Source organism: Triturus cristatus, chromosome 3_2 (assembly GCF_964204655.1).
Source record: "Triturus cristatus chromosome 3_2, aTriCri1.1, whole genome shotgun sequence".
Lineage (NCBI taxonomy): Eukaryota > Metazoa > Chordata > Amphibia > Caudata > Salamandridae > Triturus > Triturus cristatus.
The window spans coordinates 782989331-783014783 of NC_140584.1; the positions used below are offsets into that span (position 1 = coordinate 782989331).

The 25453-nt window shown below is 47.0% G+C and overlaps 1 protein-coding gene across 1 annotated transcript in view; it reads left to right on the forward strand.

Moving 5' to 3' along the window:
* Nucleotides 1–355: 355 nt before the first annotated feature.
* LOC146858129 (gamma-crystallin 2-like) overlaps nucleotides 356–25453 on the forward strand; it is a 31361-nt gene continuing 6263 nt past the window's right edge. The window contains exons 1-2 of the mRNA XM_085646894.1: nucleotides 356–459; nucleotides 8120–8362. Coding sequence (XP_085503020.1) covers nucleotides 451–459; nucleotides 8120–8362 — 252 coding nt within the window. The 5' untranslated portion in view covers nucleotides 356–450. The remainder of the gene's footprint in view (nucleotides 460–8119; nucleotides 8363–25453) is intronic.

Genomic DNA, 25453 nt, shown 5'->3' on the forward strand with positions numbered 1-25453 from the left:
TAAATCGCATTGTCATTTACAATGGCCAATAGCTTAAACTCACGTAAATCCAAGACCTATTGCATTGCAAATGCTTGTTTTCTGTCTCCTTCTGTCGTCTCTCTTTCTCTGTCTCCCATTCTCTCGCCCTCTCTCTCCTCTGACTGCGTGACTGTTTGCTGATCAGGCATTCTATCTATGACGAGATTAAAGAGCTCAACACACACAAAGAGCAGGCACCAAACTGAAAAGGCCCAGGACTGTCATTCACGGAATTGTACAGAAATCAAACCACGTGAGGCTGCTAATAAATCTGATCCGGCCGAATTAAAAATATAAAACAAAAAAGCTTCCGCACAAACTCACAATGCAATATGCAGACTGTGAATTCCAGGCGCTGGTATTTAAAGGCCATTGACCCACTACTGCGGTAACTGCAGGAGGGAAAACTGTCCAAGGCCAGTTACCAGGATGGGGAAGGTAAGATATGAGTGGCTGGCTGTTATATTTTTTCCTCTCTGTTTTTGATTTAGGACTGTCATTTATTGCTGCCCAGCTGACAAGTGAGGGAGTAGTCGCACATCAGTGTATCTGTATTTAAATTGACTAAGGCCCCATGTTTTAGATTAACCAAAGATGGGAATAAACAGACTGTCCAAAGTGTGAAAACTGGGGAACCTGCGACTTACCGATCGTGTTTCATATGGTGCTGGCAGCCACTTCAGACACCTTGGCTTCTTTAACGATTTTGTAATTTATGCTCGCACAATTGATTACTACGAAAACACGGATTAAGTAAAAAAAACTAACATAGCTCAGGGTGGCCACGTGGCATGGAGATATATTCAGGGCAGTGATTGCAAAAATTCAGAACAAATGGTCATTATTCAGGACAAAAATTTAGGACAAAGGGTCAATTTTACGAACCCATCTGCAGAGGTCAATGGAATAATATAAATAATATAAACGTTTCCTATAAATGACACAGGTACAAGTCAAAATAGGTTTATGTTCTTTGGCTTGTACAGTACATATTGGTATTAAGCAAACATCACATACAACTAGGCTTATTAAATGATTAAAAAACAATTAGAAAATGCACTAAAGGTCACCCACCATTGTGGAACCATGTCCCTCAAACCCAAAAGCTAAACAGCAGGGAAACATGCACCAGATAACCCCTGTTAGAATCCGGGGTCTCTGGTTGGCGCAGGTATGCACTTGCGACAAGCAGGGACCCTTTCCTCTAAGTCAGGGCAAAGGATTACTCTAAGAAAATAACCCCTGCTCACCCTCTAGGTAACGTGGCGCGAGCAGTCAGGCTAGATTCCAGAGGGCATCAGGTTAAGCATTCAAGGCGTCCCACAATAACCACCAACCCACCACACAGAGACACAAGGCTGTATTTTGTAAAAATAAAGGTCTTTATATAAAGTTCTTTAAGCAGGCTTTAAAAGTACAGTGTTTCACTTAAAAAGGAGGTTCCAGTTACTTGCTAATGCTCTTCAGGCGGCCACAGTTCTTTAAAGGGTCACTTTTAGTGCAATCTGCACTTTCTGGGGGTCTGTGCGCTTCGTAGCGCCTGTTTGGACGCGTCATACGATTCCTCACGCTTCCCGCGTGAGCACGCGTACTCGGACTCAAGCCGTTCGGGCCGTACCCTGGTAGGTACGCATCGTACGAGTCCGGTACGCCTCTTGCCACTCTTCACGCTTACCGCGTGAGCCGCGTATAGTTACTTCCAGCTGTACGGGCCATACCTTCGCCGGTACGCTTCGTACAGGGCCGAACACGCACCGGACGTTCCTTTCCAAAGCTCACGCTTCCGGCGTGAGCAAGCTTACGGGGACGCTCCGTACAGGGCCGTACGGTCCGTACGGATGGCGGGACGGGGCGCACAGTACCTTGAATCATGGCAGGGAGTTCGGGGCAGCCACAGCAGTCACAACAGGGGCGTCCCACGTCGCAGGTGTAATCCTCTTCTGCAGGGGACCACGGTGTTTCGTGGGGCGCCTCAGGACATCCACAGCTTACCTCGAGGTGCGAGGAAGGAGGGGCGGCTCGGGGGTGAATCCAGCACACAGCGCTGCCTGCGTCGTCCAGCGATGGCGACCCGGTGGGCGTCAGTCCCCACGGTGGGCTCTACAGCTCGGGGGCCACAGAGCCTCGGTGCTCGGGGTCAGACAGTCTTTTCTTCGCGTTGCGAGCTCCGGCTCGAGGGATGCAGCAGTTCACGTTGTTCAGGCCAGGCAGGGCAGTCCGTCACGGTGCTCACAGCAGCACAGTCGGGTGGAGGTCGCGGTGCTCGGAGAGAGGGGGCCCACAGGTTCTCTGGAGTCAGGAGGGCAATTCACCAGCAGCAGCTTCTTTTTCCTCTTGGGGGGGTAGCACCCACTGTTCCTGGGGCGCAGTTCAGGGGGCAAGTTCACAAGCAAGCCCTTGGAGATTGTTTTAAAAGCACAAGTTGAATTCAAAGTCTTTCTCAGTCTTTTCCTCCTCTCCTTCAGCAGCAAGGCACCCACCACAGGCCAGTCTCTCAGGCTAAGAGACAGTAGTCCTCCATGCTGCTTTCCCAGGTCCTTCTCTTCGGGCAGAGGTTCTTCTTGGCATAAACAGGATCTGATTTCTTAGGAGCAGGGCTCCTTCTTTTATACACAGTTTCTTTTGTTCTTTGTCACCAGGGGGCCTGTGCCTGGCTCAGTTCGGTTTTGGAGCACTTTGTTGTGGTGACTCTGCTCTTTCCTTTCAGTGCACAGGGCAGAGACATCAGCCGCTCCACAGGGGGCGGAGCCTGCATTGTGGTGGCAGAGCACAGGTCTATTCAGAGTCAAGGTGTACTCCTCCCACCCATCCTGGTGTAATCTCTCTACCCACCACCTGGCAGCCAGCCTGTCTCCTGGAATTCCCCAGCCCTGCCCCTCACTGAAACTAGGCAGAACACACACACACAGCAGAGGCGGACTGAAATGGCTAAGCAAGTAAATACTAACTTTCTAAAAGTAGTATTTACAAACACAGGATATTAAAATAAACTTTACCAAAAGAAGTATTTTATTATTCTGAGTTCAGGCATACTAAACTTGACTTTCTACCATGCTCTCTGAGTCCACTGGGTTTATACAGTGTAATAATTCCAGTAGCCCATTCTGGCCTATGGAGAGCAGGTAGCCTTCAATAGTGAAAAACGAAAATGGCTGTAATTCACTATTAGGACATGCCACACACCAGGGCATGTCCTACCTTATGCTTACAATGCACCCTGCCCTTGGGCCTACCAGAGGGGTGACTAATATGTAGTTAAGGGAAGGTTTAGGGACTGGCAAGTAGGTGCACTTGCGCAGTCAGCATGACAGTACCAGACTGCACGCAGGTTCTGCAATGGCAGACCCTAGACACATTTTACTAGGCCGCTTCTGTGGGTGGCACAACCAGCGCTGCAAGCCCACCAGCAGCATTTGCATTTACAAGCCCTGGCACTCCTGGTGCACTTTACTAGGGGCTGATAGTAAACCAAATAAGCCAAACATGGACACCAACCCATGTATACACTTTTCAAAGGGAGCACTTGCACTGTGGCACTGATTAGCAGTGGCACAGTGCCCTGAGCAGCTAACACCAACAAAACACATGAGGCACATGAGCAAAAAGTGGAAGGAAAACTCACGCCAAGGTGCCAGGTCTAACAACCCCCAAACAAGAAAATGCGCTCCAGATGTTTCAGGCAGCCTCCTTTGATTGGCTGCATTCACATTCAGTTAAGGGTTCCCTCCAGTTTCCTCCCCTATATCAATGTCAACATTGAAGCGGGAGGGTTAAGGCCCAGCTTGTAGTCTCTAAATACACTCCTTCAAGTGGAGCTGATTGGAAAAGAACCCTCTTGTTTCCCCGTTGATTCACTCACACACTCCAGTGCTGAGGACCGGTTCACTCACTCACTCCAGTACTGATTATGTCAATTTCTTGAGGTCACTAGTAAGCAAAAGCCATGACATGCCCAGGAAACCTATCTGACTGATACTGGCCCCTCCATGGTAAGGAGTTTCCTGAAAGTCATTGGAAACAAGAAGGAACTTCGGTTGCTTAACACCAAGCATGCCACAACCCTCCAACCAACTCAAGGCCCTGCACTCAACCTCAGTCATTCAATCACCATGCTGCCCCCCGTACCAAGGTGAAAAAAGTAGAAGTTATTCCTGGCTCCAAAATCACCCCTGGGACTCAGATGTCTTCAGTGGTCCACCGCTACTTTTGTCTTCTCGGACACCTCCTCTCCCAAAGCCATCTCAGAGAAATAGTCCACCTTCAAATCCTGAAAAAGTTAACTCCCACTATCCTGGACTGTTCATTTAGGCAACCTCCCATCTCTAAAGGATCAAAAGCGCTACAACACTACTACAGGACTGTTAAAGGTGAATCAACACCAGAGCACCATCGCATCCATAATGAAATCTCTGCTTTAGCTATCCGTTAACTCCTAATCCTCCTCAAAAAGAGCACAACAGCAAACAACAGCACCACAACCCTGGATACACCATATGTTTCTCTGAAAAAGCCTATCAAGATCCCATGAATATACCGCCGAATGCTGATACTTTTCTTTCAGGTCAAGAGACGTTCCTGTGATATATGCTCTAAATTATAATCTTCAACAACATCAACATTCTTACTGCAAAGCTGCCCACCCTGCAACAAGCCCATCCATTTTGCAGCAAAGTTGACCACCACACAACCAGCCATCTATCTTGTAACCACACAACTCCACATTTGCGCTGCAAAGTTGGCAAACTCACAACAAAGCTGACCACCAGGCAACAATGCCACTGACCGCTCAACAATACCAGCCACCTTGCAACAATGACATGCATCTCACAGCAAAGCCACTCACCATGTAGCATACATCTCTCCATACAGTAACAATGACCACCTTGCACCGATGTTCATAACCTCTTATTAAAGCCAAAAACCTCATCATTTAAAAACAGCCCGAACATTTTAGTGACCCATCTTTTCCAATCACAGCTCCAGGAATGTAGTGGGGTGGTGCAATTCATAGAGAAATGCTGGCTCAGTGTTCTCTTTAATTCTTCTTTTGCCCATTCATCCTCTAGGTCGACTGCACAACATCGCTTGCACCCAGCTACCAGACCTCACCACTACTACAGTGAGAAATATGCAAGAAAATGGAAATTAGAGAAAAAAAGAGACATTTCGAAATGCAAGGCTGATTAAAAATCTGATTGTGCTAACTTGCTACTAAACAAGGACCATGAAGACCTCATTGAGTCAGGTTGAGAGGATTATTTATTAATATCTTTTACTAGAACATAGCAGGTGGCATTCTGCAGTGAAGACAGCACTGGCGAGCAGAAGTGGAGTGAGGGAAATAAGAATGCAGTTGAAACCTTAAAAGGGCTTCAAATATTTGTATGTCATTGGAATTCTTGGCCTAAATCAAATGAAGGTCCCCAAGGGCCTTGTGTAGTATGGAGAGTTATGAACAAATCTGTGGAGTGTGAGGGCCACAGCTGATGCTTGAGAGTGAGGGACCTGTGGGACCACTGCATTCTAAGGGCTTTGGGCTGGCACTGCAGGGTATGGGCTCAATAGGGCACGGTACACCTAGTCTAAATGCAATGTGTCTCGCTTGGGGCCTAGTATGGCATGAAGAGAGCTGAACCACAGCAGTCTGAGGGTCATTGAGGGACAGTGAAGTTCCAGTGTCAACACTGCATGTTGAAGACACGATCTGGCACTGCAGGGTAAGGATGTGGTGGACACTGCTGGCAGTGGTCACAGACCGGGCAGTAGGTGGACTCATCACCAGTTCACTTGTCTGATGGCTTGCAGGCCGGCTCCACGGTTCATCATTCCATCGGCCAAAAAACAAAGAGATGCCATAAGAGGGCTCAGATACCTCAAAGTAAGCTAAAGCGTACCACCAAATAGCACAAGACAAGCTGTGTGGAGAGTGCTAGGATTATCTGAGCAATTTATAAACCAATCATAGTTTGGCTCACATGTGCAGCCTCAATCCAGGGTGGTGATTGGATGGTTTATACAGCCATTTGATTGACTGTAGTGCTGGGAATGATAAATATGTACTCCAAGATCCCATAAATTGAGGGTAAAACTGTGGTAGCAAAAGTAGCAAAAAAGACATGAGTCATGATGGGCAGAGTCATGAAAAATGAAGCCTGACAGTCAACTTATACATGTATTAAACACTCTGCTGCGATGAAATTGGCAACAAAGAAGAATGTTATAATGTGTTCTCGTATAATAAACGGTTACAAAGAGGCCTACTTTTAAAATATTTCATGGGTTAAGGTACCTGCTACAAAGATCTTTGTGTTTGCAGCAATGTTTCGGGGGCAACAATAACTCTGGAGGTAAATGCATATGCTAGAGTGATCTGTGTCTTGTGGAGTCAGTTTTGACTCATCATGAAATGGCAAATAGGATTAATGCACCTGCTTCAAAGCACAATATGTAACATGCAGATCACACATTTGTATTATATGTGGACAGCGCAGTGGGTTACTGCTCTAGTCACTGAGATCGTTTTGTTGTTTCCAGTTCATAGGTTACAACAATATTTCTTATATAGCACAGCGAAATATAAATCAGCATCTAAGAGCAGCATGCAAACTGCAATGTATAGGTTTAGAACATTCTTTTTTCTCAATCTGTCGTCATTACAAGGTAGCTAAAAAGCCTTCATTTTAGGACAGACAACCTCAATCACTGAATTATGTTTAAAATCCAAACTTTGTGTTTATCCACACCAAGCACTTGTGGCACATAATGCCTATCAAAATGGATGATATGTGATTCCTATATCATGTAATCCTCATTGTTTTATGTAACATTTATTTTACATTCATTTACAGACTTGTAGGGTTCATCGTCTCTGTATAATATATGTGTGTGTAATGTAAAGCATTTTGACACTACATTAGGATAAGTAACACTATTTAAGTAATTATTGGTGTATACACTTATACAGTAAGAGGCATCTGACATTCTTAATGTGCATGCATATCTTACTTAAAGGTTTAACCAATGTCGAAAACATGCCTCCAAATAATAGTGTCTCTTAAGCACTTGTAAAGTTGACAGCAGGCTGAACGCCTTTGTTTTCCCTCTATGACAACTATGTGTTAGTCTTCAAATAACTCCCAGCCAGGGTGAGCCTCCAATATAAGAAGTGATGATGGCCCTTTAAGTGAGGCCTTTGTTTTGGGCCACCTGAAAGTTAGAACAGGAAACCCCCTTCAATCATCCCTTGAAGATTGTTACTGGGAATGAAAAGCAGACAACATGCGGACACTGCTGTAGGCATTCAGCATTTGTCACTGGGACCAGCTGGAGCCTGCGCACTTCCTGTATATATTGTCAGCAAGGTGCGCTCAGTTCAGTTCAGTAACTTTAAAATTACAAACGCGATCTGTAATGCGACCATTTATGGAAAATGAGCACTCATTAAAAATCACATAGATGGAAGGAGAAGGGAAACACAGAGGGACTTTATTTGAACATTTCAAGAACATCTGAAATTAGTAAAACGGAACACGGGTGACCTAGGGGTCAGCGTGGCAGGAGCTCCTCGGATCGATCTCTGCTCAGCTCTGCCCACCTCTTCAGTGTTATGTTATACATTTTTAAAGCGCACAGTTGCTCCTAGAAGTAGCTTCCCCGCGCTAAGTCTGCCCTGGACCGTAGCAGGAGAGGAAGACTAGAAACATGCCCGGCGAGAAAGAATCAGGAACAGGTAGAATCTTAAAGCCGGAATAGCCACGTTTTGAATTTCCCTCTATTGTTCCTTCTAGTGTTCACTCCTGACTGGAGACACATGCATCAAAATGACGATGCTATAAGAAGGAATGAAGGGATCGAATGCGACTAGACGAGGTACAATGGAGTCAAAAAACCTAACAATGCAAATAGGATCTTCCATAAATGTACCTTACAAATGTTGTTCTAATAATACAGCTAGCAATGTAGGGTACGCTCAAAATAAGGCACTGGAATAACTAAGTCAGAAGAAACGTAATACCTTTCTTCACAGCGTTCATTCATTTTGTGAAAGTAGTTTAATCCTAGATTATTCAGTTTGAGTTTTGGTCTCTCATATCCATAGATTGTCTTCTACGAGGAAAGGAATTTCCAGGGACGCTCCCACGAGTGCAGCAACGACGCCCCCGACCTGCAGTCGCACCTGGGCCGCTGCAACTCCATCCAGGTGGAGAATGGCTGGTGGATGATCTACGAGTACCCCAACTACAAGGGCTACCAGTATTACCTGAACAGGGGGGACTACCTGGACTACCAGCGCTGGATGGGCTACAACGATTGCGTCAGGTCCTGCCGGATGATCCAACCTGTAGGTTCTGGGGTGCTGTTTTAATTCACTTCATGTTTTTTACACTTACTGCTGCTTTGTAAGATAGTTGAACTATATTTCAACCATGTTCAAACCAAATGAACGTGGCAAGGTTTCTGCTACACTGTTTGCACTTGTGGCAACAGAGACGCCAATATTTGAATGAGTAAATGGTATGCACACACTTGTAGGCGGTGTGAGACGTTGCCCTGTTATATGGGGTTTTGACCATGTGACCCCCATTGAATCACCTAAGCATTTTTGATCGTTTGAACAGCAAATCAATTCACACAAAAAGTACAGAAACAGACATTCATCAAACAAATACACATATGATTAAATATTTGATTCAATTCACAAACAAGTATTTACAAAAGCAACATTTTAATTTCATTGGATAAGTTGGAGCTTTTCTTAATTCAATTGAGGCCACTCATCATCCATACTATGGGCCTGATTATGAGATTGGCGGTCTCGCCACGGGCCGCCATGCCAGCGCCCCGCTGCGAGATGCCAAACCTGTAGTCAGACCGCTCGCCGGATTGAGAGTTTAATCCTGACGGGCAGTCCCATGGCTGTGCCTTTCTGAGGTCCAAAGAAGAGCCATAGAAAGGCAGTGCTGTGGGAGCACTCAGCACATTCCTGCACAGGAAGAAATGTACCATGTCGTACATTTCTTCCTGTGCAGAAACTGGGGGTGCAGACATGCAGGGGGGCACAACGCCTGGCCCCCTGCATGCACCCCCCTGCTCAGAGGCAACCTGAGCTGTCTCAACGCCACCCTTTCCATGGTGAGCTCACTGCTGTGGATAGGGTCGCCGTGAGGCAACTATCGATATACGCTCTGCAGTGCTGCATAGGTCATATTGCAGCAGGATCATGGCATATTGTGATCCTGCTGCGGTGTTGCAGCGGTCATGTTGCAGTCTGACTGCCAAACTCGGAATACGGTGGTCGGACCGCTGGTGCGCACCGCCACCACCGCCAAACTCGTAAGACACCCTATATCTCGTTTGACGCACTTGCACTGCTCCCAGATATCGATCTGAGGATACCACCTTAAATTTCAGGCTCCAATTTTACATTTTTCTTCTTTATTGATTCAATTTGTTAATCTTTTCATCTAATTTATTTGTCAAATGCGCTTAGTAGGCTTCGAGGAACGCCCAGGGTTCCCCGGACCACAGATTAAGAACCACTGGTCTACACCTCATGAATTACATCAGAGTTAATGAATGCACTTCAGAGAGCAGAGCTCGGCAACAAAGCGAGGCGGTTACAGTTCTGTGCTTCAAGTTTTGCTCCTCGAGCTCAGATTCGAAGAATGTCTTTAATTCCGGGAAAAAACAAAGATTCGTTCTTTGTCTGAGCAGCGCTGAAGATGGGACCATGATATAGCCCCTGAGAGTCAAAGAATTGTGAGCTCGGGTAAAAGATGGGAGCATCAGATATTACAGAAAATGGCCCACACAGATTGTACCCAGACACGTTTTACAGAGGGAAACTTTGGTACTAAACCTTTACAATAGAACAATAGATTTCAAGGTGGTCTGCATATAATGCAAATAAAGCATGAGAGACTGATCTTATACCAGCTGTGTACTTGGCCTGGGTCAAGCATGGAATTAAGGTTGGGGGGTTTGCTTATAGTCTTTGCTGCATAGAAGAGTGCCTGGTGGATAAAAAGGAAGTCGGAGCATCCAATTGACTATGATCTGCTTACTTTCCATTTCCGATGAACTTGTAGGCTGTTGTGAGAGATTTGGTTGTGGTATGCGATCTGGTTGGGATTTTGCTAGTACTATTTGTCATAATATAACTACTATACGTTGACTGTCATGCATCGCCATCATTCAGGGGTCACAACTGCGACCCCTGGCTTACCCCTTGAGACCCCTGGCACCATCTTTTCAACTCCTTGGCCACAGAGGTCGCAAAATGAGTCCCAAGAACCCAGTGACATTGGAGTTCTACCCTCGCTTGATATGTTCCCGTCTGTTATTCACTATAAGTGTAATAAAAAATGGAGGACAATGTGAGCTGGAATGGGATTTTCGTTGGCAGTTGAATATTGGGTACGTGCTTGAGAGTGAGAGTATGTTTGTGAGAGATCATGTGTGTCTGCTTACATGTACATGCATGTGTATGTAATTCAAAGTGAATGAGAGTCAGTAGCAGGTAGTGTTTGAGAGTTAGTGAAACTGTGTGCCAGTAAGTGAGGATGAGTAAGAGAGAGTTAGTCAGCTAGAGTAAGAGTAAGAGCGACTGCAAGTGAGAGAATAAATGAATGAGAATAATCGTAAAGTAGTGTTAGAGAGCATGAGTGAGGATGAGTTTGAGTGGGAATAAGTGAGTGGCAGTGAGTGATCATAACTGAGAATGAGTGAGTCAAAGTGAGTGAGAATTAGTGAGTGAAATATGTGTGAGTGTTATTAAGCATGGGTAAGTTATAAGACTAAGGGCCATATGTAGGAAGCCAAATACCGGTCGGTAACGGCCGAAATTCGGTAAATATCCCGTTACCGACCGGTATTGAGGCACTTGAGATGTAGGTGGCTGATTTCTGGATTCGGTATTTACCGAATCGGAATTTTAAGAAATCGGTAAAATACCGATTCGGTAAATACCGAATCCAGAAATGCTATGTAGGGGGCACTCAAGTGAGTGCATAATTGGTGTCTGGATTCGTTATTTACCACCAACTACAAGTTGATGGTAAATGACGAATACCTTTAAAAAAGCATTTTTGTGCAATTTGTGAAGTGCCATGTGGCAGACATACATGCCCTTATGGCATGTATGTGCGCCACATGTGCACACATGCACGAATCAGGGGTGCAACAGGGTGTCAATGTGACACCCTGCCACCCATGATAATGCCTCCCTTTTACCGATTCGGTATTTACCGAATCGGTAATAGTAACTGGCTTCCCATTCATTCCTATGGGCCTCCAGGCCCATGGGAATCAATGGGAAGGGATGCATTATTACCGATTCGGTAAATACCGATTCATAAATACCGATATTTACCGAATCGGTAATGATTACCAATTAATTACCTACATACTATCTACCGATTCATAAATACCGAATCGGTAAAATTTGGTATTTATGAATCGGTAAATGTTATGCTACCTACATATGGCCCTAAGTGAGTGCAAATGTGTGAGTCAGTGAGTGACAATGAGTGAACCTATGAGCGAGGGAGTGAGTATTAAGATGAGAGCTAGTGAATGTGTGATAAAATATGAGTGAGTCTGAGTAAGAATGATTGTGAATGGTTGAGAATAAGGGCTAATGAATGAGTGAGAAGAAGAGTAAGAATAAGAAAAGTAGTGAAAAATGAATGAGTGTGAGTGAAAATGAAAATGAATGAATGTAAATGAGCATGAGCAAGAATGTGTTATTCTTGAAGCTCGGCTTTTGGCCCTTGCATACTGAAGGAATTCTTGTCTAATAGAGGCATCCATAGTAAGCTACTGATTGAGAGGGGGGCAACTACGGCATATTGCTGCACTAACAAATTTGAGGCAATTGTATGCATTGAGGACCACGGAATATGGGTTGGGGACAACCAGGACAAAATGCTGGCCCTGAATTACTGATTTTTGACAGAAGGATCACGCGTGGTGTATATAGACAGCATTAATGGCACAATTCTCGCACTACCATATTTTATGCAATGTTTGGCATAAGGTGGCACCGATAGCATATTTTGAGAAAAAATTGAGTCAATTCCTGGCGACGATCAAGTTTCATTGGCTTGTCATGTTTAATGAGTGTCTTTTCAGAAACTATGGCACGTTATTACATTTATGTGAAAATTGTGCTTTGAAAGACACTATTTTAACCAATTGTTTCAACATTTTCTCGACGGTAGAACCTCCCCTAAGGTCCTCAGGAAGATGTTTGGCTCACTCACTTTACTTGCTAGCTATGATTCAGGGCAGTGTTATGCACCATCACTTTTACAGACCTCTAATACAGGTTGTATCTAAAATAGACATTTGTGTGAGCTGTATTGTTATTTTAATCATGCAGTTATTATGGAACTTCAGCAATGTCTGTTATTGTGATGTTATAAGGGTTAAGGTCAGTGACATGGCTTCCTGATAGAAATCGGGGTCAAATATCACATGATGCCACTTCCTGTGATGTTATTAAGGTCAAAGGGTGTGTGATGTCACTTCTGCTATCCCTGAAATGTTTGTGAACTGACATCCATGGTGCCATGATTCTCACAAAGTGGCTTAGCATCTTGAGAAAGGCTCTCATTGTCTTCATTTCTTTTGTTTCTGCAATTTATTTCTGTATGGTCTATGGTGTTCTGGGTCTTGTGTTGCTGGAAGGTTGATGGGGCACGGAAAATGTCAACTCTATGTAAAGAATGCCTTACATTTGAGTAGCACTGCATCAACTCTAATGGCCCTTCTAAGCAATAGGTCTCTTGGAACTCTCATTTCTCCATAAGCCAGTAGGCTGGGAAAAATACATTTCTTTAATTATTAAATATAACTTTGTGGTTTGAGTTTCTGATTTATTGAGCCATATCCATCTTCCATTGCTCCTGTGACCCTCCTGGTCGCTGCACCTACCGCACGGTCCCCGTGTGCGAGGTCTCCTTGCTGCCTGACTCCTGCCTGCCAGGTCTCCCTGCTGCCTGCCTCCTGCCCCTGCCTCGCACGGTCCCGTGTGCCAGGTCTCCCTGCTGCCTGCTGCCTGACTCCTGACCCTGCCGTCGCACGGTCTCCGTGGGCCAGGCCACCCTGCTGCCTGACTGACTCCTGCCCCTGCCTTGCCCGTGGCATCCGCTGCCTGCTAGGGACTGCCCTCAGGCCTCCCCCCTCGCCGCTCCGCCGTTTTCTTCCCGCCTCTCCTTTCCCGCCACCCCTCCTCCTCCCGCCGTTCTCCTCCTTCCTTCCCCGCCGCTGCCCCCCTGCGGCCCCGCCCCCTTCCTTTTCCCCGACCCTCATTCGCCGCCCCGCTCCCGCCTCCCAGCTGCCCCTCCCTCGCTCCGCCCCCCTCTACGCCATTTATGGCGGAGCCCACGCATACGCGCAGCGATGACGCGCAGCGGGCGTGCCGATGGTGCGCCGAAGGCGCGCCAAAGGCAAGCCCGTCTGCGCCCATCCGCGCCTGGACCACGCCCAGCGCCAGACCCCCTGGCCCCCGCAGAGGCCACCCCACCCGCCGGACTTACGACACATCCGAACTCAAGGCACTCAACACCGGTCGGATCCCCGGCTGCTACCGAGCCACACCAAGACGCACCCACGGACACTTCGGCTGCCATTCCTGCAACTTCTCCTGCATCCGGACCTGCACTACACCCGCACCCGCCAAGCCAAACACCAACGGCAACCACCTGAAGTGCATCCTACTCAACACTCGCTCCGTCCACAGACACGCCGTCCAACTCTGGAACCTGATCGACACAACATCACCAGACGTCGCCTTCCTCACGGAAACCTGGATGAATGCCTCCTCAGCGCCCAACATCGCCATCGCCATCCCGGACGGATACAAGATCACCCGGAGAGACCGAGTCAATCAGACTGGAGGAGGCATCGCCATCGTCCACAAGAACACCATCCGCATCACGACCAACACCGACGACACCCTCACAGCCGCCGAACACCTGCACTTCCAGATCCACACCGACCCCAAGACCACCCTCAGAGGCACCCTCATCTACAGACCCCCGGGACCACGCACACAATTCAGCGAAGACATCGCCGACTTCATCTGCCCGCACGCCCTCCCCTCCGCTGACTACATCCTCCTCAGGGACCTCAACTTCCACCTGGAGAACAACAATGACGGCAACACCACCACCCTGCTGGACAACCTCGCCAACCTCGGACTCAAGCAGCTGGTGACCACCCCCACCCACTACGCCGGCCACACGCTTGACCCCGTGTTCTCCTCCAGCAAGGATATCTCCTTCAGCCACGCCACCGGACTCCACTGGACGGACCACAGCTGCGTCCACTTCAGCTTCAGAAAGAACACAATCCACATCCACCAGCAACAGGTTGCACGCAGAAGCTGGAACAAGATCACAGCCGACCAGCTCGCCGCATCCCTGAGCCAGGACCCTCCCGCCAGGTCAGCGAACCCCAGCCATGCCGCCAACAACCTCTCGAAGTGGATCAGCAACTGCGCAGACGACTTCGCCCCTCTCAGGACCCCGCCCAGCAGAACCGGCTGTAAGAAAGCACCCTGGTTTACCGACGAACTCAAGAGCTCCAAGAAGAACTGCCGAGCCCTCGAGAGAGCCTGGCGCAGAGACCCGACACCAGACAACATGACCACCCTCAAGCTCGCCACTCGAAAACACCACCAACTGATCCACACCACCAAGAAAACAGCATTCAAGGAACGGCTGGACAACAATGCCCACAACAGCAAGGAACTCTTCAACATCGTCAAAGAGCTCTCCAACCCCAGCGCCGGAAACAACGACATCACCCCATCGCAAGACCTCTGCAACTCCCTCGCCTCGTACTTCCACAACAAGATCGCAGACATACACCAGAGCTTCAGCACACGGCCGACGCACCCTACGATCACACTAGCGCCCCCCCACCACCAACATCCGCGCCTGGACCCCGATCAACACCGAAGAAACCATACGCACGATGAACTCCATCCACTCCGGATCTCCAACCGACCCCTGCCCCCACCACGTCTTCAACAAGGCCGACTCCGTCATCGCTCCCCATCTACGAGACATCATCAACGCCTCCTTCGACACCGCAACCTTCCCGGAGAGCTGGAAGCACGCCGAACTCAGCGCCCTCCTGAAGAAACCTTCAGCCGACCCCACCGACCTCAAAAACTACCGCCCCATCTCGCTCCTCCCGTTTCCTGCTAAAGTCATCGAGAAGACCGTCAACAGACAGCTGGCCGCCTTCCTCAAGACGAATGGCTCCCTCGACCTCTTGCAGTCTGGTTTCCAAGCCAACCACAGCACCGAGACCGCCCCCCCCAGCCACTGACGACATCCGAGCCCTGCTCGACAACGGGGAAACAGCGGCCCTCATCCTCCTGGACCTCTCCGCGGCGTTCGACACTGTCTGCCACCGCACCCTAGTGCAGCGCCTCAGCAACGTCGGAATCCAAGAGAAGGCACTGGAGTGGATCATCTCCTTCCTCGCCGGAAGGACACAGAGAGTCCGCCTCCCCCCGTTCAGATCCGAGGCCACCAAAGTCATCTGCGGCGTACCACAGGGATCATCGCTCAGCCCCACCCTCTTCAACGTCTACATGAGCCCCCTCGCAGCCATCGCACGCCAACACAACCTCAACATCATCTCCTATGCCGACGACACCCAGCTGATCCTCTCCCTCACCAACGACCCCGCCACCGCCAGGGCCAACCTACACGAAGGGATGAAAGACGTAGCCGAGTGGATGATGAACAGCCGCCTGAAACTGAACTCAGATAAGACGGAAGTCCTCATCCTGGGATCGTCGCCCTCTGCCTGGGATGACTCCTGGTGGCCCCCTGCCCTGGGCAACGCACCCAAACCGACGGACCACGCACGCAACCTGGGCTTCATCCTGGACTCCTCCCTCTCCATGACCAGACAAGTCAATGCCGTCTCCTTGTCATGCTTCAACATCCTACGCCTGCTACGGAAGATCTTCCGGTGGATCCCCACCGAAACCAGGAAGACGGTCACCCAGGCCCTCGTCACCAGCCGAATGGACTACGGCAACTCCCTCTACGCCGGAACCACTGCAAAACTCCAGAAAAGACTCCAGCGGATTCAGAACACCTCAGCTCGACTCATCCTGGACATTCCCCGACACAGCCACATCTCCGCACACCTAAGAAACCTGCACTGGCTCCCCGTCAACAAGAGAATCAAGTTCTGACTTCTCACCTACGCACACAAAGCCCTCCACAACCAAGGCCCAAGATACCTCAACGACCGCCTCAACTTCTACACTCCCACACGCCAGCTCCGATCGACCAGTCACGCCCTCGCCGCCGTCCCCCGCATCCGAAGAGCCACAACGGGAGGAAGATCCTTCTCCTACCTGGCCGCCAAGACATGAAACTCCCTCCCCACCCACCTCCGCATGACCCAAGACCACCTCGCCTTCAGGAAGCAACTCAAGACCTGGCTGTTCGAGCAGTAGCGGACCCCCCCTCCCCAAGCGCCATGAGACCCTCCGGGTGAGTAGCGCACTATACAAATGCCTTGATTGATTGATTGACTGTAGCTAACTGTGTGAAGCTGCACATTACAGTTCAAATTAGCCTTTAATGTTTCAGTGAGGCCACTATAACTTTAAATCCTTTCTGCTATCGTTTTCCTATGTGTCAGTAGTGTCACTTCTCTTCAGTGCTGCCTTATCTCAATTGCATCTCAGCTAGGATACTATATAACCACAGTTGACAAATGTTTAATAGGAAGTAGGGCACATGCCTGCGCCGTGCTTCGCTGATCCTCACGCAAGGCCTGACAATGGTGAGAGGCCACTGTTGCATCCCTACTAGCTCCCGATGATTGTGGGAGGTCCATGTGCCTGGGTCCATCATCATCTTATTTCTCAAAGTAGCTACTGAAGTTTGCTTCAAGTGACTGACGACTATATGAGGCCCACATGACCACATTGTCATCAAGCAACAGTACCTCACCTTGTAGCAACCTCTTTCCTTTCTCTTAACCTGTACACAATCAGCTCAACTGATGCTTTTCTCCAAAATGCGCTATGGGTGCCACATTATGCAAAACATTACATAAAATATGCGAATTTAATAATTTTGACATTAATATTGTATATATACGATAGATGATGATATATACGGTATATCACAATATATTTACGATAGATGACTCACTTCAGGCCTATGGTCAGAATAAATATAGAATTAATATAGATAATAGTTTGGCACTGGGATATCCCTCGGGGAATGAGTTGTGTGTTATAAAATTTCCAATACGAATATACATACAGATGATCCCTACGTCAAAAATTACCTCAGTATCAATCAATCAATCAATCAAGAACCACTTTATTCGATTATTTAAAATCATAAAAGTATACAGTAAACAGTTAAACAGTTAAACAGTTTAAAAACATTCCAACAGTTTCATAGTTAAAAAAGATAATTTATCTCGGTTGATCAGATTTATAAAAGCTAATTAATTTCCTCCAATACTGCCTGTCTATTCCTTCTTGACCTAATGGCTGCAACGAGGAAGCTGGCAACACCAAACATAGTTGCAGGGGATTCCATTAATTGTAAAAACAACAATGCAGGTTTAACTTGTACAAAAGCTTTCCCCCTCAGAATAGGGAAAATAAACCTTTTCCTAGCTTCCAGGTACAAAGGACAAAAAAACATAAAGTGCATTGTATCTTGGAGAGAAAAATCATCACATTTACAAGGGGCCACATCTTCCGGCCTAGACCAACCCTGAGGGACACTTAATACTAAATGGATCTGGTTGAAACGGAATTTAGTCAATAGCCATCTATGGTAAAAGTTTGTAACAGTTGACAAATATGGGTGCATAGCTATAGATAAAATAAGCAAGAGGTGAGCCCTTACTGTAGGTTTACATAACTCCTGGGATTCTCACTCAACCTCGCAGTGCTTAATATAATAAGTTTTAACCCACATTAAATCGGCTTTATATAGGCCTTCGGGATTGGTAAAAAGCTCCGGGCGTCCAATTTTCTTAGATATCAGTTTAATATAGGACAGCCACTGAATTTCCTTCATATTATCTAATTTAATACAATCTTTCAGGATACTATGATTCAACGTGAGATCCGGATTCAACCACAATTGGAATTGGAGCAATTTTTATAATGTCAGAAATATATCCTGTCCTCAATTCAAGATGGACCGAATGTGTCGCAGTGGATTGGGGGAGACCAAGAAGAGCACGTAAGAATTTATTCTCTTCTGTTTGTATGGGATCAGGTTTAATGTACCCCCAAATTGCGGCCCCATACCTAGCTATTGAAACCGTTTTAGCTTGGTATATATTTAGAATAGCCTCACAGGGTTTCCCTCCCAACCTTTTCGCGAAACCCAATATTGCAGCCGAGGAGCTACGCACCGCATTCACCTTGATAGATAATTGAGGTGCCCAGGTACCTTTATCGTCAAAGACGACTCCTAGGTAGGTGAACACTTTCACTCTAGTGATAACTTCTCCATTGCAATAAAAAGTTTTGGGGAGGTTCTTTCCCTTACCCAGTGCCATAATATGGGATTTACCATTGTTAACCACAAGGTCCAAAGATTTCATAAAATCCCCAAAAGAATTCAATAATCTTTGTAGCCCGAGCGGAGTCCGGGCCAATAAAACTGTGTCATCCGCATAAAGAAGTACGGGTATAGGAGTACCTTCTACCCGTGGAATGTCAAGAGATGCAGATAACAAATTATCTTCAAGGGAATTTATGTACAATGTGAATAACATAGGGGCAAGAATACAACCCTGGCGTACCCCTCTACCAGATTTAAAACTAGCAGTACATTTCCCCTCCTGAGTCATCCTTATTGAGGCTTTCAAATCTTTATGTAATTCTGCCAGAAAGTACACAAGGGGCCTATCCAGACCCAATTCCAGGAGCATAGACCAAAGCTTAGACCTGTTAACCAGGTCAAAAGCCGTGGAAGGTCCATAAATCCTAGAAAAATTGAGCCCCCTGAAGCGTTGGAGATTACTCCTTTCTCTGTAGCCCAGTTTGATATCCTAGCAAAAATAAACTTTCCTAGGATTTTAAACGAAGAGTCCAACAGGGAAATGGGCCTATAGCATCTAGGGTCTCCCCTTTGGCCCTTTTTAAACACAGGGATTATAATCGATTGGGACCACGACTTCGGGAGAGCTGTTACGGCCGCAGAGTTAAAAACATTTAACAATATTTTAGCCCAGTACTTAGGGTCAGCCTTATACATATCAGAAGGCACCCCGTCTGGGCTTGGCGCCTTGCGCCCGGCCGTACCCTCGATAGCTTTCTCCACCTCTTCAATAGTAAAGCTAATAAGAGGGAGGGGAGGACTAGAAATTGGTACCACAAAGGATTCCAGCTCAAGGTTACTCCCATAGATTTTTTCAAAGTGACCTAACCAATCCTCCCGAGAGATATTCAGTTCTAGCACAGAATTCTGGGAGCCAGATAGCAAAGGGGAATTCAGATAGCAAAGGGGAATTAATAATTTCCCAAAATTTAGAGCTATCTTTCAGAATTGCTTTATCCATTAGGGCTACCCATGCATCTTGTTTAATTTCCCTTTTACGTGCCTGAATTGCTTGTGAATACTCTTTCCTTAAGAGGATAACTAGCCCTTTATTTCTAGGATTGTCATTAAGGGCTTTTTTAAGTCGATTATGAGCTGCGGAGCAATTATAATTAAACCAACCACAGGCAGGTTTACTTTTATTAACACTGCCTTTCGTAGTGAGTTCATTGGCCACTTGTGAGCAAATAGCTTCGAAAGCAGTTATTACATCCCTGCCATAAGATGGCGGATCAGCACATATGCTTAAATGTGGGCCAACCTTTAAGGTAATTGACTTAAAAAAATCTTCAGGGATTACCTTACTCCATTTTAATCTCCTCCCCTGATCTTTAGCTTTCACGGTAACTAAGGCAGGTCTCAGAGCTGATTTATCCATAAGGGGGAAAACATTAGCTAATATCATTACCACCGGGTTATGATCACTAAAACAGGAACGTAGAGCATTATAAAAAATCACATACCTTAAAAGCCCTGCAGATAAAAATATGTAATCTATAATAGATTCGCAGTCCCTAGCATCATACGTGGGGACACGGATATTCTTGTCCGAGAACCCTACTTCATACAGTTCATTATTACTCAAAAGGGAATCCAAGGCTTCCCCTTTGGAACTATGTTCAAAATGTTGAGGGGTTGTGAATTGTGGGCTATCCTTATCTCTATAATGGCAATTTAGATTACATAAATGCACATTAAAATCACCCATCAGGATATAATAACAAAAAGTGGATTGATTGTCCTTATAGAATTCTAAAAATGTTGACAGCCAGTGAATGTGCTCATTAGGGGACTCTTCTTGCTGTGAATTATAACAGTTAATTAATATAAGCTTGGTGTTATTTGCCAGACTTACTTCCAGAATAAGGCAATTATAGAAAGTACATACAACCTTCTTAAGTCTTCCTATAATATTTACTGAGATCAAAAACATGAGACCACCCCTATCTCTTCCTGCTATAGATTTCTGGGCCGGAACAAAATAGGAAGTATCAATCCAGAAATCACAGTCCTTATCCCAAGTCTCTTGGAGGGCTATAATGTCATATTGTTTAAGAATATTTAGCCAACCACTATCATTCTTTTTAGTCCGTAAGCCCGCAATGTTCCAACTTAGCAATTTTACCATTTCCCCTGTATCAATTACAATGCTATCAAAATTAATTTGTGAGTTTCCATGTTTCATTATTGGTTCTACAGTATCTCGATGACCCAGAACAGCCGGGCTGGCACTTCCCTGAATCTCAGGGACCTCTCGTCAATCACAGGCCTCCAGGCCCGAAAGTGCCCCAAATCTATTATGGGTGGTGATGTTAGGACCATACCCACAATGATTATCAACATTAGACACTTGAGGGGCTACAGGCGTCTGGTGCTCCCTGGGAATAAATGGTCTGAATCTCACACGGCTCGGGGATCTAATTAGGTGCGTATAAAAATAGCCCAACGGGCGCACACAAACACTGTTAGCATCACCCACCAAAGAAGCTGCACGTAGCAAGACTGTATTAACATGCTGGGGGTATCTAAAATTAACTATAACACAAACCCCACTACAGCTTTTTCGGGATGGGCCAACCCACTTCGTCCTTCTAGTAGATAAAATGTGGTCTGCGAGGTATGTCGGGAAACCGCATCTTCTATTGAGCCAAGACACAGTTTTATTTTTTAAAGACTCATGTGTTTCCTCACGGGGCTGAGCATGCTGATTTTCTAAGGTGGGCACATTTGTCAGGACAACCACGTATGGCGCGCAGTCTGGAGGAAGATTAGTAAAGCCAATATTTGTTCTCTGTCTAAGGGTTGATGTGCCTCCTTGTCCCATAAAAGATTGCTTAACTAAACCGTTAAATGGTATAGAGTCAAAGGGGGTGATTTCCGGTATAACGGGGCACTGGGTGGGTCGCTGAGGAGAATCACATATTGTGCCCTCGGAGACAGCAGCAGAACCCGTAGCTAGTGCCTTAAATCTTTCGCTACCGGACAAAAGATTCTCTATGAGATCTCCAAGCCTCTTAACTTCCAAGTTAGCCGTATTAATTTGAAGCATTAAGGATTGGGTATGCTCGGCTAACTTAGCTTCAAATTTAGCCTCTAAGGTACATACTAGTAATGCAAATTGGTCTGGTGATAAATTAATACAAGCTGAGCTATTGCCTTCCTGCGATACGGTTCCATGGGCAATACTATTTGGGACTTGGTGCAGAGCTTCCGCTCTTTTTTTAGTATGCTTTCCCCCCCTTTTGCTCGGTTGTTTCCTACAAGCTCTCATAGGTCTAGGACTAGGGGGAGCTTCCTCTAGATCAATAGTGGTTTTATCCAGAAGATCCATCAGAGGCTCTGGGTAAACCTGAGCTTCGACCGTTATGACAGGCTGGGTGCTCATACCAGTTGTATCCTCATTTGGGCTACCAACCGCAGAATTGAAGATAATGTCAGGAGAGGCAGGAAGGCCCCCTTTACCAAGAGAAGCTCTCCGGTCACTATTGATTTTGTTAACCACTTTGACTAGGTAATTATGGATTAGACCAGTTCCAGCAGCAGATTTATCATGTTTGCCAATGGGCATGGTCAGTAGTGGGGTATTACAATTAATACAACAGTAATAAACCAAAAGGGGGCAACAGCGCTAATGAGGATGTCCTGATTTTGAGAGGAACCTACACAATATCATTTATAATTACTCCAACACAAGGTCAGGCAAGGGCCACAAACTGACAAAGTCTCACATGCACAATGTCCGTATCGATAAACTAAGAGCTGTGGCCCAGCCCGGCCTCTTCCGGCCCCTGACAGCCACAGACGGTCCCGCCCTTGGCCCGGGCTTAGCCCGGCGCCGCCCGCGCGCGTCCCGCGACGTGGGAGGAGCGACGCTCTTTTATGCGCCTCCGGGCGCGTGGATGGCGTCAGGGCCCGCAAAGCACTCTGGGGGCTGTAGTCTCCCCCCGCTCTCGGCCGCGAGAGGTTGTGGCGGCGGCGGGGGAGACACACAGCTAAGAGGCACCCAGGAACGGCGGTGACAGTGCCAGCAGCAGGACAACAAATGAAGGCCCCCAGCAGGTAGGCAAAGTTCGCAATTGAATTACCTCAGTAATTTAGAGGCAGTATTTTATAGTTGCCCCCCTCCAATATGCCATGGCTGTTCTCTGTATGCCAATAATTACCTGCAATGTATTAGCACCAGCAATTTGCCATGGATCTCCCCTATGCCAAGAATTACTTCTAGTATGCTAGCATCAGTACTTTACCATATGTGCCTCTATAAGACAATAATTTGCTTCAATATGTAAGGGCCAACAGCAAATCTGCAAGCATAACACATTCTTAGTCACAATCACTTACATTCAATCATACTCCTTCTTACTCACATTCACTTTCACCCACTTACACCCATTCATTCTCACTCACTCTCTCAAACTTACTCTTACTCTCACTTAATGTAGGAAAGTGCCTCCTTTGACATGGTTTGCCCCCCTTTTTGACTGGAACATGATGTAATTTCAAATAAAAGTGCACTGGGTCCCTGCTAACCTGGTTCCCAGTGCAAGTACTCTTTCCTAAAACTGTACTACGATTACCACAACTTTAGCAACCCCTGTAAATCCCTTGTAAATTGTATCCCTGGTAGCTAGGGCATTGGGACTGAACAGGGTCCACTAGGGCTGCAGCACAAATTGTTCCACTCTAGGCAGCACTTACCAAAACCATACAAACTGCCATTGCATACTGCGTGTCTTGGTGAGAAAACTGAAGAGTCGACATGGCACACATTTCAATGTGCCATGCCCCTAGACACTGCATGAGGTATAGATAAGCCACCCCTGCTGCAGGCCACACTACCCTAAGGCAGGGTGCACTATACCACATGTGTGGTCATATCTGCCCCTACAATATCTTTGCCCATTCTTGGATATTGTAAGTGTGCAGGGAAGCCATATAGAGTTCATGGGCTGGACATCCATCATTACGGGTTCCCCAGCACCATGATGGCTTCACTGTACCCAGGGATGTTTGGTACCAAACATCTTGTCTTAATGAATGCACACTGATGACAGTGTTGGATTTATTAATAAGTGCACACAGAGGGCACCTTAGGAGGTGCCCCCTGAAAGCCTACCAAACACTAGTGTGGTATGTAACTAGTCTTAGCCAGCCTGCCACCACCAGATATGTTTCTGACCTCATGGGGTGAGAGTCTGCACTCACAGATGCCAGGAACAATGCCTGCTCTGGGTGGAGGTGCTTCACACCTTCCTCAGGCCGCAATGGCACTCCAAGGCTGGAAGCTTCAAAGGAGATGCCACCTTTGAAATGCAACCCAGGCATCTCCACGCAGTGAAGGATGCCATGCCCCCTGTCCTGCTACACTTTTGGAGGGAGGACAGGAGGGAAAATGTGTTAGATTAGGAGGTGGACCCACATTCAGCCAGATCACCTCTAAGGTGGGACAGGTGATGTGGACCCCACGTTTCCAATTCTTCCATCTTGGGATGAAGCATTAGCCTATCAGGGTCAGGGTTGTGTCCCTTCCAGAGGAAGTGGTTACATAGAGGGTGTAGACACCATTAGGAAACCCATTGGCTACTAGCTGTCACCCCCATTAACACCACTGAATTTAGCATTTAGGTGGCACCCCTAGGCCCCGAACTTCAGAATTGATGGACCTTAGAAGATAACGGACAAAGAAGAGCTGCTAACTAGAAAATGGAGTAACTGCTGCAGAATTGTGGTGCAAAACCCTGCCTGCTCCCTCAAGAACTTGACCATTGTGGTGTGCTGTCTTATCCTGCTGAGGTGAGGCCAACAAGAACCCCGGAGCACCCCCAGCCCTTTGGGAATCGCCAAAGAACTCCCTTGGAGTAGAGGAACTACTCCCCTGCAGCCACAGGCACCGAACCCACAGAGTCTGACTTACCAAACTTGCAGCTCACCGGCGACGCAGCAACCAAACCAGAAGTGGTACACCAGCTCCCAAGGGTCAAATCTGTCCCTCCACCAAGTGAAAGGATACCAGGACCTACCGGAGGCGTGATGTAGCAATACCCAAGGTGCCGAACCACCTGCAACCGACACAGGGATGAAGAGTCAAACCTGCACTTCAACTTCCCAGTAAGCAAACACCCATCAAGGGACATCAAGACCCCTGAGACCTACTCCATGAGTGGCCCAGCTGTCTTGGAATCATCCTGGCAACCTGCCTGCTAATGACCACGAAGACCATCTTGACACACTAAGCCTGGCTGACCTATCTGCTCTGCACCCAGCCCACCCAGCCTGGGTACCAACAAACCAGCTGTGCTCCCATGGCATTGAGGCCCTTGCGACCCGATCCCTTGTTTGGGATCCCCCGGACTTACCTGTAAGTCTCCTTGGGCATCCTGGTTTGAGGTGGCTCCCTTCTTCGTAGCGCACCAGCTACCAAGGACCTGAGCACCCTGCTCCCGGCCGAATCCAGGCTGCTCCTAACGATACACTGGTGGAAGCTTGGACCTTGGCCTGCTTCTACCCTAAATCTCGAAGGTGAACCCCTAGAACCAACTGTATGATTTTATATACATTTATGTAATTTTCTCCACAGACATTCATTACGCGTAATTGCGCACAACTATGTTATTTTCCGAACTTTGAAAATTCATAGCTAAAAAAAGTACTTACCTTTGAATGAAGTTCTTGATCTTAGAAATTATATAAATGAGCGTTATTTTTGCAAATTGGTCTCAGATTTATTCTTGAGTGTGTGTCTCATTTATTGAGTACAACAAATGCTTAGCACTACCCTCTGATAAGCCTAACTGCTTGCCCACACTACCACA